General features: G+C 32.1%; 1 protein-coding gene across 2 annotated transcripts in view; it reads left to right on the top strand.

Moving 5' to 3' along the window:
* Positions 1–5104: 5104 nt before the first annotated feature.
* LOC127733065 (uncharacterized) overlaps positions 5105–16092 on the top strand; it is a 51963-nt gene continuing 40975 nt past the window's right edge. The window contains exons 1-4 of one of the 2 annotated variants that reach the window (XM_052242332.1): positions 5105–5136; positions 7590–7715; positions 12635–13146; positions 15510–15571. In XM_052242332.1, coding sequence (XP_052098292.1) covers positions 7619–7715; positions 12635–13146; positions 15510–15571 — 671 coding nt within the window. In that variant the 5' untranslated portion in view covers positions 5105–5136; positions 7590–7618. Of the gene's footprint in view, positions 5137–5227; positions 5305–7589; positions 7716–12634; positions 13147–15509; positions 15572–16092 lie in introns of those variants that run through there. The other variant, XM_052242331.1, reaches the window with a different exon arrangement.

The raw sequence follows: 16092 nt of genomic DNA, 5'->3' as shown, positions 1-16092 counted from the left end.
CACCATCGAGGTGGGTTCTTTGACGTATATCGTTGTACGTATACGACGAACTCATATATAGCAGATAGTTGGGAAGGTGACCAAGGCCAGGAGTGTTGCAACATTCACGCAAAACGCAGCTGCGTATACATTACATGCACGTATTCATAGGGGAGATCACTGGGCCCTCGGATGTTCATATATCATTACCTCTTAATTGAAAAACGGTCTGAATATGTAATATAGATTTCAAATGAAATGACATATGTACGTAACTTTACGTACGAACTTAATGGGGCCGGTTATTGACAGCCTATGAACTTTTATTAAATACGTCGTTCAAGTTTTAACCAAGTATTTCCAGATTATTAAAACCATACACTGGAATTCTCGTCAATATCAAATATTCTTAGATGAGGAAAAATGACAAAAATTCATGTATTTTTGTATTTATCACGTATTTCTCCATATTCCGGTCTAGTTTCTTCAATGAGATCACATATATAAACGTATGCATTCCCTCTCATAAGATTGACAAGAGTTGTCTTAAATAAATTTGATTGACAATTTTTTTCAATACACTTTGCAAATGAACTTGCTCTAATTCTACATTTCACATTTTTCTATTTTTCTTTATCAGATGTTCCTTCACTTTTTCTTTTTATAGTGTTGTTGTTGGACTGGATACTTTATGAGGAGATTTTTCTGAAAATTTATCCGAATTAATTTTGTCGCCTCTGCAAGTAATAGATCTTCTGCAAATCGTAAGAAATAAGAAATCTGGTTAAATAACTATCGTTATGCTTTCCGTTGAAATACGAACGAATAAAAATATGTGTACATTTAAGAAAAAACGTTTAAAGGATTCTTATAGTAGAAAAATGTTTTTGTTAAGATCATTACACAAAAGCATTAAGAAAATAACTTTAAAAAGATGCAGACATTGTACTTCATGTTTTAATGTATTATCATATATATTTTTTTTCTGGGACAAGTTCGTGCGTGGATGATAAATTAATTCAATTTTATAAAATTCCGTAGAAAGTATTATCTTATTAACTAATGCATCAATATAAATTTCTGTTCCCGACAAACGCATCTTGAAATAAATTAAATGTGAATTCATATATGCTCAAGAAGCAAATCGTGTACACCATAATTTTACATCCGGGCGTTTATTTGAATCTATCTTTTAAACCTAATTACTTATAAAAACAAATGATAACTGAGAATAAAATCTCACTTTAGATTTCATTATTTTCATTTTTCCTGACTCAATTTTGATATAGTAATTTTGAAAATTAATGTCATTTTATTATGATGTAATAATACTTCCATTATCGATATTTACATTACATGCTGTTTAGTTTGTCGCCAATGTATGACCAATGAAGTTCTATAAAGGTATATAGATTTATTAGTATTATCAGAGACATATATACACTGTGTATATATGTCTCTGGTATTATTTAGCATGATGTTATTTTAGTTGCTCTTATAGTAAACTAGAAGTATTGTAAGTTAAGCTCACAAAATAATACCACCATGATCCCAATGTGCAAAGTCTATGGTTTGTACCATAATCTTTTACCCACCTCGGGGAAAAAAACAAAATCGGATAATACAAACAAAATATAAGATGCGCAATGGTAAAGTATGGGCAAGGTTAAAGGGGGAGTTGTTGATATAAAATGGGTACCCTCCCCACATACACCAATGTCAAAGTCTGTGATTTGCTAATGGAAAGCCTAAAATGTAACCCAGGTAACAACAAAATAAAAGGTGCACAATGGCATTATATTCAGAGAATATTGTTTTACATTCATGTCAAATTTTTCAAGGAGAAGCCAATAGTAATGTGGTGTACTGTAGTGTGCAGATATAACAAAGTCCATATCAAAGTTAATTCCAAAAATCATCAGAATGGAGAAATAAAAGAGATAATTTAAACATTATGTGAGTCAGAGTTTGTGAAAGTTTAAAAAATCTTAAAACCTAGGTAAAGTTTCATTGGTAAGCATTTTACATGTGTCGTAATGCCCATTGATATCACAAATCATATATAGCCATGCCTTACTCATTAACATATCTAAGGCAAACAAAGCTACGATTCGTAAAAGGCGTGATATATATATATATATATATATATATATAACTTGTCGCCAAGTCTATCACGATTATCTCCTCGGGTTAAAAAATCAAACTGGTGCGTTATATAGTTGATAAAAATCTTAGGTATCATATCATAGTAATTTAATCTCAAGAAAACTAATCTCTTAGAATTTTGTTATGTCATAACCATTCTTAGAAATGTGTATCCTATATTTAAGTTCTGTGTAGTCTTTGGCTTGATAGATTCTTATTCAAGTATGTAAGTGGATACTTTAAAAGTTACTTCCTTTTCTATGTGTTGTCAGTTTTCAGGTAAGATAGGTGTAAAAAGATCACTAAGTCTTAATTGTGTATTTTTACAATCCAAATAAAACTGATTGGAACCTTTTTTGTTCCATTGCAGAACATATACATATGATTTTCATATGATGAAGACATAATCTTTCAATCAGTTAAATTGAGGTCTGGAGCTGGCATGTCAGTAACTGCTATAATAGTCCTTTGTTAATTTATGTACCATTGTCATTTTGCTTAGTTTCTTCTGTTACCTATTCTGACATCGGACTCGGACTTCTTTTTGACTGAGTTTTACTGTGCGTATTGCTGTGTGTTTGTTTATTCTACATTGGCTAGAGGTATAGGGGAGGGTTGAGATCTCACAAAACATGTTTAACCCCGCCGCATGTTTGTGCCTGTTCCAAGTCAGGAGTCTTTGTTAGTCTTGTATGTTTTTTTTAATTTTAGTTCATTTATATGTTTAGGAGTTTAGTGTTACGTCCATTTTCGCTGAACTGGTACACATTTTTGTTTAGGGGCCAGCTGAAGCCCGACTCCGGTGCGGGATTTTCCGGGGCTCGCTGTGTTGAAGACCAATTGGTGGCCTTCTGCTGTTTTCTGCTCTTTTGGTCGGGTTGTTTTCTCTTTGACATATTCCCCATTTCCATTCTCAATTTTACGTATAATCTATATCTAAGTCATAGAATATTGTTCAGTATAGACACCACCCTCAAATCCCATCCCCTTGTTCTTGAACCGGAGACACTAATTTACAATTCAATTAAACAATAAGATGTGTAGACTTGTAGTTTAAATAGAATCGTCCGTACGTCAGCCATTACAACAAGAATAGGAATTTTTCTACACCCTAAAATAGTACAAATCTTTTATTGCGACTTCATAATGAAAATTTGTTTGAATAATCTCTATATTTCTTGGCTTTACTGTTATGAATCGCAGTTGATAGTTAAACCTTTAAAATTATCAAAATGAAACTACTTGATAGATATAGTCAACACTACCTACAAATATATAGATCAAAGTTTTCCGTGAACGATCCCATGTCTGTGTGTCTCTTTAGTTACACGAGTCAATTTTTCTACCTAAAACCGCTTGGTATGCTACTTATTTTTCTCTGCGGTATAAATGTAATTGTATTTTTACAATCTCTGTTTTGTTCTTCCAGCATTTTATGACACGAACGTCATTATGTGCTGATAGTTGTTCTTCTGTTTCCTTGGAATTGTCATCTTATTTCTGTTAGTTTGGATACGGTATGATCTTTTATTTATTCTATTCACAGTAGCTGTAGCTATATAGCTTTCGCGGTTGATCAGCGGTAGCACTGTCACTCTCACAATATTCTGAAACAAGACACCTTTGCGACGCATAGTTTTGAGTTTCAATTGATATAAAGTTCGAGTTAAAGTTTGAGTTCAACTTCGAGTTAGGGTCAAAATTCGAGTAAGAGTTTATGTTGCAGTTTGATTTGACATCTAGAGTTCGAGTAATTTCGAGTTAGAGTTCTTAATTAAATTAAGTTGCCTCCGGAGATACATCTGTAATATATTTTGAAATTCAAACTGAATTTTTTTTTTTAGAATTGTTACCTCATATTAAGATAGTGCGTTGCATATCAACGATTTCAAAACCTTTTTCAGTTTGTTCTTCCGTCAGTTTTTCACTTTGAATGCATATTATTTCATCACATGCAATACTTCTTTCGGTGTAGGTTTTTATCGATGATAGGTCAATTAACGATAAGTAGACTGTAATTAATTAGATTGATTAATTGATCATTGATTGTTAGTGTTTAACACCATTTTCAGCATTCATGGCTATATCAAGGTGGACAGGTTTTATTAGCGGAGGAAGTCGTAGTATCCAGAGAGAACCACCGACAATTGACAGGAATCTGGCAATCCTACTTTTAGAATTAAGATGATAGTCCAGCGAACTCATAACCTGATAACGGGACCTCGGTATCAACTGAACAGGATAGAGATCACTATATTGGATGTTTAAATTACACTTTATCCATCGTTGTCGGATTGCTTAAATGTACTATAATATATGTATGTGTTGATTACAATCTTACAGTTCCCTTTAAGATATGTAATCCTCCATACGCATCATACATGTCATATGTGTGTTATCTTTCTTTCTTTCTTTTTAATAAATGAGGACGTCGTATACATGTTTTAAGTATTTTTTTTAAAATCCAAACAGCTGAAATCTGGCATTTAATGCATTACTTGTTTCTTTTATGTACATACGTATATTAAGAATATATAAGTCGATCCTGCTTCTTCATATAAAAAGTGCATCATCTTTCTTAAATCTCTTTTACAAATAATTTTTTCTGCACTTATTATTTTCCAAGCTCTCTTTCCCCATTTAGAATATATTTTGAAAATTCAATTCAAACTTAATTTTATAACTCGTACTTTAACTTGAATTTTGACTCGAACTCAGCTAGAGTTTAACTATATAATTGTAACTCGAAGTCGAAATCGAAGCGCAACTCGAAGTTGAACTATATAATATATTATAGAAGTCGAACTCAATCTCTAACTAGAACTCTCGAGCATCAACTCGAACTTTAACTCGAACTCTAACTCCAACTCGATGGTCAGCTGCACTCGCTATTTTTTCATATTTTTATTTTAGGAATACCGCATTTGATTTTTATTTATAACTCACGCATTCATGGTTTGGGAATTCCCCTTTCTAATTTTAACAAGCGTCAAGCAAGCTGGACAAAAGGAGGTAAAACGTGTCTCCAGAAATAGCAACAAAAATGGCAATTATTTTTAAATCTGTGTCATCCTCACGTTCTGAATTTCGTTTTTGATTTCCTGCCAACTTTTTTAATTGTATCACTCCATGTATATAAATGTATTCTAATTGAATACTATGGACACCCAGTTTCAGTTTGTAAGTGAACAAGCCGGTTCGTAGAAATACCACAGAATACCGCAAAATACCACAAAATTATTTGCTTTCGTGTCGATCCAGCCCCAAGTCGATCCGTCCCAAGTCGTTCCGTCCCAAGTCGATCCGGCCCCAATATAAAAAAATATTTATAAGGAATAAGAATAAAGACATATATGTAATCATATTAGAAAAACTGTGTAAATTTATTAAGAAGGTCCAAGAGAAGGTCGTTCCTCCAGGTTAGAATTTTTTAATGTGTATTAATTTATACATGTATATGTAATTCACACATGCACCATACATTTGTATATTGTGAACATGTATATGTTCTCTGTAACATTTGTTTTATGAGAATAAAAGTATTCATTCATATTCAATTAAATAAAAACTTGTTTCCCCCATGATATTCCAAGTTATCATGGAAAACAACTTCATATTTATATGCTGATGCTGCTTTTCAAACAGTACCAATCATACTCATTTTGTATAGATTTAAAATATTATAATTCATCTATATGTAATAGTCCAATATTACTTCACTTACCTGCTGTCATTAAGCATCAATATTTTTTACAAATTCCGTTGATCCTGATTTAAATATGTCACCAAATCCTCCGAAGTTAACATAGATTAGTCATTATTTTATTATGTGTCCGGATCGATGTGGGCTGGATCGACTTGGGACAGATCAACTTTGAGCTGGATCGACTTGGGGGCGAATCGGTAGGTGGCCTGAACAACCTGATACCAATTATTTTATACATGTATTTCTTAAAAAAAAATTGCTATGTTCTAGTTAGATTGAAATATTTTTACCTGAATAGTTTCCAGATTAATCAAATGACATGTTTCTTATGTAAATAATATACAGGAAAAAGGAGGTCTGGGTTTCTAAATTAAAAATGCTCTAAAAAATATAAAAAATTACTAAATGTAAAGCTTTGGGTATCAAATTTCAATTTCAGAACATATATTGTTTAAAGAAAATATGGCATCTTCAAACAATCATACTTTTTACAGTTTAACTTTAAAAAAAAATGTATCAAGTTCAACAATTTTAAGAGTTCAGGTATATTATTTTGAAATGAACCTTTGTTGACACATGCAGGGAAACATTTATATTCAAAGCACCATCATTGACTAGAACAGCCTATATATGTACCTCCTGAAGCCTTCCATGCTACATGCCTAGAATGCTGCAAGGAGCAACTTCAGACGCTACACATGCTACAGCTGTTACAAACAGAAACCACCTAATTTTATCCTATGTTACTTGCACTTGTATAAAGAAAGCACTCAGGTTGACGTTTGCTCTGCGTTATGGATTTCCACTGCACCAACAAACTTAACCAGTTAAATGTTTATAGCATTTCAACGATATTGAAAAATAAACTTAATTTCCATTTTCTTAGATATATATATATGAAAAAAGAAAGGAAAAGTATCATGCAACCCTTCAATTAATCCTCTTTACACACATTCATTGTACAACATATACAACTTAGGTTAAAATACATAGGAAATTATGAGAAGGTCATAAAAGGGGAGGGGTTTGTATGTGTATGGATGAACAGGAAATAACTTATGAAAAAATAAAAAATAAAAATGAAGCTTGAACATTGCTCTTTTCACCATTTTGCAGGTAACACAGTGAATATAGCTTCAAGTGTGAAAATGCCCCTTTAAGTGACCCTCTATGAGAGCTATATAAAATAAAAGAATTTGAAGAGTTATCAAACATGTTGTCATTCTAATTGAAGCTCTTCCACAAGAACACTTACCTAATATAAAGCATCCACGGGAAACATAATAATTTGATTATAATATAGTGTAAATTGTATCATTTATGTAATTAGTTTTTAAACTAAAATTTGTATAAAATGCAGGTATTCTATGTTATTTCTATGGACCTGTGAACCAACAGAACTTGGATGTTAAATTTTTTTTAGATAAGTTTATTACATGCATTTTATATAGTCCCAAGTCAGGTATATTCATCTGTTATTCAGATGATGCATGATGCATTGGTGAAAATTACATAACAGAGAAGAGAGAAACAATGACAGCAAACCAAGATTGACATTTGTATAAACAAAGAAAAATGAATATAATGTTGACCATTGAAATGGCTCATGTTGCTTTGTGTTGGGTTAATACATATGTGCTAGGAGTGTGCTAGTAGAAGCCTTTCAGTAGAAAATCTTTTATTAAATAAGTTGAGAATTTGTAGTTCATTTGTTTTGCATATGTCATGAATTTCAACATTTTCAGTTTTTAAATTTCAGGGTATGTATAATCATATCCATATAAGTAAATGTATGGTTATGACACAGAGAATGCCAGTTTGCCAGCCAATGCCACCATAAATGTGAATGGAACAACAGTAACCCTCAGTGAATCAAAACCATACGGTGAGTTTAATGTACTTATTTATCCTTAATTATGAATTATCTCTGCAGATGAGTGATCAGTTTCATAAAAAATCTTACTACTAAAGTTGATCATAAGTCATGATAAACTCAGTATACTGTGGATTCATTAATATTCCTGTGATACCAATTTTTGTAGATTTCGTGGGTACAGGGGGACGACAAATTTAAATGTGCAACCAAGTACAAATTTTCTAATGGAATGTTTGAACACTTTGCCAAAACCACAAAATTAAATATCCACGAAAATGCAAGTTTTCCTTAATCCACGAAAATTGGTACCAACGAAAATAAATGAGTCCACAGTACTTACCATCAACTTTAGTCATATGATTTTTTTGTGAAACTGATCACTGTTATCTGTCTTTGAAACTAGACGTGCATATTATCCATTATGTTTTCAATGAAGGATTGATATATTCAGTCAATTTTAAACTATATTTTGATCATATTTTGTTTTATTTTATCAACTTCATAGAACGAAATCATGATGTTTTGCAACTTTTTTGTTTGTTTTTTTTTTTTGCCCAGCCTATAATAAGAGGAAGGCATTATTTTCTGGTCTGTGCATCCCTTGGTTCAAAATCAGGTTTACAAGTTTTCAGCCACAGTAGTTTACCATGAAGTTTACCATGAAGTTGTGGTCACATCAACATGATCAACTTGAAACTTGGTGTAAATATTCATTATGGTGTGACTTTTTGAATTATATCCCAAATAAGGGTTTTGATCCTGATTTCAGGATTCACTGAACATAGAACTATAGTGCAAGCAGGGCACGGTGTCCGATGCATTCATATTCTTGTTTAGTTGTATTTCAAAATGTATATGACAAATACATTAAATCTTTTTATACTCGAGTACAAAATTTATACACCTCAGATTATTTCCACATCGTTAATTATGGTTTTTTATACGACCGCAAAAAATTTTTGCGGTCGTATATGGGTATGACGTTGGTGTCGTCGTCGTCGTCGTCGTCGTCGTCATCCGAAGACACATTGGTTTTCACACTCTAACTTTAGTTTAAGTGAATGGATCTCTTTGAAATTTTACCATAAGGTTAAATACCACAAAAGGAAGGTTGGGATTGATTTTGGGGGTTATGGTACCAATAGTTAAGGAATTAGGGGCCAAAAATAAGCATTTTCTAGTTTCCAGACAATAACTGTGTAACGGTGTATGGATCTCTCTGAAATTATACTACAAGTTTCCATACCACAAAGGGATGGTTAGGATTTGCTTTGGGGGGTTATGGCTCAAACCGTTTAGGAATTAGGGGCAAAAAAGGGGGAAAAACAAGGTTGTCCTGGTTAATGGACAAATACTTTAGTACAAAACATAATTTAGAGCAGTGTCAGGGATAAAGCAAATACATCATTGAAATTACCTCCCTTACACTGCTTTTAAATTATGTATAAAGTAATGGTTAATGAACAATTAAGATAATTTAAAACAGTGTAAGGGAGGTAATCCAAATACAACGTTTTAATTACTTCCCTTACACTGCTTTTAAATTATGTTTAAAGAAATGCATATTTATAAAGGAAGTAAAAATATCTGCAAATATTGCATCTTTTTTTTTTACAAAAAAATCCATATGAAAGATTTGACACTATATTTTAAATTCTTTAAAAAATAGATTATGTTAGCACTGTGGTAAATTTAAATGGGGAATTATGGTTGCAAACTCCATTGGAAATTTGAATTGAGATTATGACCATATCTTGAGGGAAAGAATTTTTTTGGGGAAAAAAGGGGAGGGGGGGGTAAAAAGAAATTGTGGGGGGTCAATTTTTTCTCATTTCAGATTTCAGAAATTAAAAAGAATTATTCTTCAAATATTATTTTTTTTTTCAAATTTCAAATATTGAAAAATTTCATGAAGTAATCTTTAGTTGCACAGTATGGCGCATTAGATTTGTAAAATCTTTGACCACATTTATTTATTTGTTATGCCGAATCTAACTGTGTATTTAGATTTTTAATTTTGGGTCCAGTTTTCAATTTGGTCTACATTAAGGTCCAAAGGGTCCAAAATTAAACTTTTTTGTTTGATTTTAACAAAAATTGAATACATGGGGTTCTTTGATATGCTGAATCTAAAAATGTATTTAGATTTTTGATTTTTGGCCCAGTTTTCAAGTTTGTCCAAATTGGGGTCCAAAATTAAACTTTGTTTGATTTCAACAAAAATTGAATATATGGGGTTCTTTGATATGCTGAATCTAACCATGTACTTAGATTTTTTATTTGTGGACCCCGCTATCAAATTGGTTCATATTGAGGTCAAAAGGGTCCAAATTTAAACTTTGTTTGATTTCATCAAAAATTAAATTATTGGGGTTCTTTGATATGCCAAATCTAACCGTGTTTTTAGATTTTTAATTTTGGGTCCTGTTTTTATACGGCCGCAAAAAAATTTTGTGGTCGTATATTGGTATGACGTTGGCGTCGTCGTCGTCGTCCGGGGTCGTTGTCGTCGTCCGAAGACACATTGGTTTTCACACTCTAACTTTAGTTTAAGTGAATGGATCTCTATGAAATTTTACCATAAGGTTCAATACCACAAAAGGAAGGTTGGGATTGATTTTGGGGGTTATGGTACCAACAGTTAAGGAATTAGGGGCCAAAAATAAGCATTTTTGTAACTTCCAGACATAACTTGTGTGTAAGTGTATGGATCTCTCTGACATTGTACCACAAGGTTCCATATCACAAAGGGAATGCTGGGATTGATTTTGGGGGTAACTGCCTCAAAATTTTAGGAATTGGGGGCTAAAAAAGGGGCAAAAAACAAGCATTTTTCTAGTTTCATGACAATAACTTGTGTGAAAGTGTATGGATCTTTCTGAAATTGTACTACAAGGTTCCATATCACAAAGGGAAAGCTGGAATTGAGTTTGGGGGTAATTGCTCAAAACGTTTAGGAAAAAGGGGCCAAAAAGGGACCAAAAATAAGCATTTTTCTAGTTTCCAGACAATAACGTGTTCAAGTGTATGGATCTCTCTGAAATTATACTGCAAGGTACCATACCACTAAGGGAAGGCTGGGATTGATTTTGGGGGTAATTGCCTCCAAATTTTTGGAATTAGGGGCCAAAAAGGGGCAAAAAATAAGCATTTTTCTAGTTTCAGGACAATAACTTGTGTGTAAGTGTATGGATCTTTATGAAATTGTACTACAAGGTTCCATATCACAAAGGGAAAGCTGTGTTTGAGTTTGGGGGTAATTGCCCTAAACGTTTAGGAATTTGGGGCCAAAAAGGGGCCAAAAAACAAGCATTTTTCTAGTTTCCAGACAATAACTTGTGTTCAAGTTTATGGATCTCTCTGAAATTGTACTGCAAGGTACCATACCACAAAGGGAAGGCTGTTATTGAGTTTGGGGGGGGGGGGATGAATCATAAGGGGGTTCAAAAAATTTCGGGGGGGATTTTTTTTTCCTTTTTTTCCTTTTTTTTTTCTTTAAAATTTTCCATTTTAAATAGGTTATTTCTGATTTATATATAAAAGCAAATAATAATGATATGGTTTGAATAGGTAAATTAAAATTTTTTAAGTTCTTAGACCACATTCATTCTGTGTCAGAAACCTATGCTGTGTCAAATATTTAATCACAATCCAAATTCAGAGCTGTATCAAGCTTGAATGTTGTGTCCATACTTGCCCCAACTGTTCAGGGTTCGACCACTGCGGTCGTATCAAGCTGCGCCCAGCGGAGCATTTTATTATCCACTTGCTGAACACTTCTTCTTGTCTTATTCACTTAAGTGATGCATAAGGTCTAAACAAACATGTACTAGTCTGTTAAAACCAGGCCATTGTGTCCAATTTATGCATATTCTTGTTCTTTGTTATCGTAGATGTATAATACTATTTCAATAGCAAAATATGTCAAGTATGTAGCAACTGTCATGACTGTATTTGTTTATATGCCCTGCCTACGATAGAAGAGGGGTTATGTTTTCTGGCTACTCTGGATTCATTTGTTTTGGTGGGTACCAATTTTCATTTATTTCAAAAAATATACATGATAAGCAAATAAGTAATCCTTAAAACATAAATTATAGTATAAGCTGATTGGGCTGTATATATATTGGAAAACATTACTGTTTTACAGTTTATCTTAAGGAACCATCTCAAAGAAAACTACCTGACCTCTATATATTTTCAGGATCAGTTTAGTTTGGAAGTGACTGTGTAAAAAAATAGTAAAAGGTTAAGTTAAAAACTTATTAATTGCGAACCAAATGAAATTTTTCCACAGAGTCATCTATTGAAAATCAATGAAAATGTATTATTTATATTGAATAAATACAACATCACATGCAGTTTTGTGAGTAAAACCATGTATTTTCATCTTTTAGAAGATACTTTTTTTTACTCAGGTAAATTAATCAATGAGTGATGTGCTTCTCTTAGAAGGTCCCAGTGAATAAACTACACAGAGAACAATAGCTATTGTATTTATTCAATGGGACAATAGAACTGACAAAAGTTTAGATAGATTGATCAATAGATGCATAACTCTGGAATAGTTTCATTTGTTTAGCAATAACATTTGTAGATATAAAGAAATGGAAAAACCAAAAGAACTTTTTCAATATTCTTTTTGTTCCTGTCTTTTGGGTATTTTAGAATGGGTAATTAGTAAACAAATTTCTGCAGGTCCTAATGACATTCTGATCTAGACTTCAAATCCACTATGTTTGTAAGGACTATTCGTTATAGTTGGACTACTTTATATAAATTTTACTAATTAATCAGGGTGACTATATCTTTAAAATAGTAAGTGTCTGTCAAACCCTTTGTCCTGTATATATATATATATATATATACATATACCAGTATTGTACATGTATATACAATTTATCAAGTTTCATATCAATGCATTTCAGATGAACCACCATCATGGAGAACGAGAGTTACATTAACAACCTGTCACACAGACTCCAGTAAACTTGATGGTATACATAGAAACATTGTTTCATTATTTGAGGGTAGAAATCTCCATTCAAATTTAGTTCAATTATGGAAAGAATTGAAAAAACAATACAATGCAGTTCTACAGAAACTTTTGACCCAGGTGGGGTCACATCAGATTATTTTAGACATGTACATGTTTTCGAAAAGAGGGCATGAGAGCTACAAGAGAGAAGTATCAGATGGACGATTTTCTAGAATTTTAGTGTTACTATTCGAAGAAATGAGTGAAGGCAATATTGATAGTACAGACACATCTTTTAATGTGAGAACTGAGAGAGATGAAAAATTTACAGACCCAACACCACCAGCATCTCCAACTTCTACCACAATATCCATTGGTGAACAGAGTGTAGATTCATTTAGTTCATTTTCAGAATCTATGGCTTTTGGAGGTTTTCCAGATGACCCATATGGAACTATGCAAGTAAGTTTTAAAAAATGTACTGTATATAATCTAGGGATGTCAACTCGGTGAAGATTTACTAATCGAGTACTCGTTGGATTTACCGAGCGATACTCGAGTACTCGCTCGGTAAAACATTTATAAAATGGAAACACAGAATTATACCCATTTAGCGTAAAACCCTCAACATTATTACCTAGGACTAGATAGTCCAAGGAATTTTATATCATAATTAATAGCCCATTTACTCAATGTGCTAATTATGTAAGCTGACAATAATATAATCAAGTAATTAATTAATATCTATAGAAAAAAATGATTACTCAAACAACATTATTTGGGAACCGTAAAAAAAACCCACACATTTAACTATTTCCAAAGGGGTGATGATTAGAACTTAATGATGCCTTCAATCGTTTTCTGAGGGCCGACACAGGGTGCAATGAATTTGTTCTTATTGAAAAATATTATCTAGTCAACTGTTTCTGGGACAAGGCGATTTCTCAACTTTTGTTAGGTAACTTACAGTCCTGTTGATGAAAATATGTGCTCTGACGGTACAGAGGTGGGGGAATGACTAAGATTAGCTATAAGTGTAAGCCTTGGAAAAGTGCCCTTGTTCATATATCCTACCTCTGTTTGGAGGAATTTTAAATGACAGTTAAGGTTCATCATAACAAACAGACAAATATGGCTGTATTTACATGCCAAAAACTACTCTTAGTACAGACTTACCTGTCCAGTTGGAAAAGTTTTAATTCCTGGCATCCACTAGATATATAAAAGTTAAATGCATTTTGTGTTTCAGAAAGATAAAATCTCTTTTGGATTTTGATGGGCATGATTTTTACACCTTCTGCAGAAAGGAAAAAAAATGCCCATCAAAAACCAAAAAAGATTATATCTTTCTGAAACACAAAATGCATTTAACTTTTATATATCTAGTTGATGCCAGGCCTTAAAACTTTTCCAACTGGACAGGTAAGTCTGTACTCAGAGTAGTTTTTGAGTGAAAAATACAGCCATATTTGTCCGTTTGTTATAATGAACCTTAAACGCAAACATTCGAATCATATTTTAATTTTTATTTATATATTTGATTAATATTTAATTTCCAGGGAGGCGCTCTCAGTAAAAATATTTTTTGTTTACGCTTAAGAAAGCAATAACATTCTAACAGGAAACGGATTAGTAGAGTATCATTTTGGTAATCGATACTCGGAACTACTGAGCGATACTCGAGTACTCGAGTACTCATTGACATCCCTAATATAATCTCATAAATGCTGAAGGTCATGCCAGGTGCTTATATTTAGTTCCTAATTACTGACAAATAGAACTTTCACTGTTCATTGGAAGATTTTAAAAGTTGATCATATGTGAGTCAAACTTGCGTAATCTCATCAGCAGAAAGTATTCTTCATCTTAAAGACTTTCCCTCTACCTAGTTCAAGACTACCTATCAAGGGAGGTCTGCAATATTCCCATTCATATAAATCTAAATTTTCTCCCACTTTTTACCATGATGATGATTATTTTAGTGACAATTATGAGGTAAAATTCTCATATTGATATGGATTAATATTCATTCAGACACAAAAAAACATTCTTAGCCGTTAAAATATAATGATTTGAACTAGATACTCAAATTATAAAAAAATGAAATATCAGTTTTATGCTGAACTGGTTTGATTTTTAGAAATTGTTTGCCTCTGAAATTTCTTATATAGAGTGAAAAATGTCGTCATACCTATTTGGGTGAGATGCTGTCTCACTAATGTATGCTAACCTCTCCTTTTTTTCATATGATTATGTTATACATGTAGTTAAAATTTAGAAATTGAAATGTCAGATAGAATTTTCAAAATATATATCATTGACAGAAATGGTAATAAGAATTTTATACGTAGACATTTTATAAATCAAAATTTCACTTATTGTCTGCTTTTTGTTTTGCATATGAAATTTGTTTTCTACCAGATAAATATTATCATGATTATTGATAATAGAATAACTGTTCCAAGGGTTCAAAATATTGAAAATTGGTCATTGAGTGACTAAAGACACTAATTCACCAATGCTCTTAGTGCATAAGTAAAAAAATGTTGTATGGTCAAGAGTTAAATATTTTTTATATTCAAATTCTTTGATTAGTTATTCTGTTTACTACATAAGAAAATAATATCTTTTTCTTTGTGTTTTGACTTCATTTTAATGCACCTTGGTTGACAACGTCTTGACACTGACACCTAATGTTATACGATATCAAAAGAGTGAAATTACTGGATTAATTTAACATTGAAATATCCATTTTTGTTTGACACTGGGCAACCAATGTAAAACTGGTAATATGGTTTAATTTTCTAATGTGTACTCTTTTTCAGGAATTTCTAGAAAGCACCCCAACTGAATCTCCTTCAGTATCTCCAATAAAAGACATACAGAGGTATTGTACATTTATATTGTGTAATTGCATGGATAACTGCATTATCCCAAAATATGAAATGAATTAGACGTTTATTATTTTTAATCTTATTTATTTTATTGTTTCAATTTTTACGAAGTTCTTTAGAATAAGAATAAATAAACTCTGTTGGTTTTTTCATTTGAATTGTTTCACATTTTGTCTTGTTTTGGCCTTTTATTGTTAAAGATTTTGCACATTGCAGAGGGACAAACTGTGACCTATAGGCTATAGGTAGGAAACTAATTTTCATGGATTTCGAGGGTATAAGTAAACTTTGAATTTTGAATGTTCAATGAAGTATAAATTGTCTTTAGGCTTGTGACATGTAGTCTTTGTCAAATCCATAAAAATACATTAATTCCTCAATCCATGAAAATTGGTACGCACGAAAATGAATGAATCCACAGTATCTACACCATGTTATAAATGTGCATGAAAGTAGAATTCAAATGATTAATTAAAAAGTGTTTTTTAACAATGAAAAAGAAATTATAAACCTT

The sequence above is a fragment of the Mytilus californianus genome, unplaced genomic scaffold, assembly GCF_021869535.1.
Source record: "Mytilus californianus isolate M0D057914Y unplaced genomic scaffold, xbMytCali1.0.p SCAF_3, whole genome shotgun sequence".
In the NCBI taxonomy this organism is placed as follows: Eukaryota; Metazoa; Mollusca; class Bivalvia; order Mytilida; family Mytilidae; genus Mytilus; species Mytilus californianus.
This window is presented reverse-complemented; position numbering and strand designations above follow the sequence as displayed.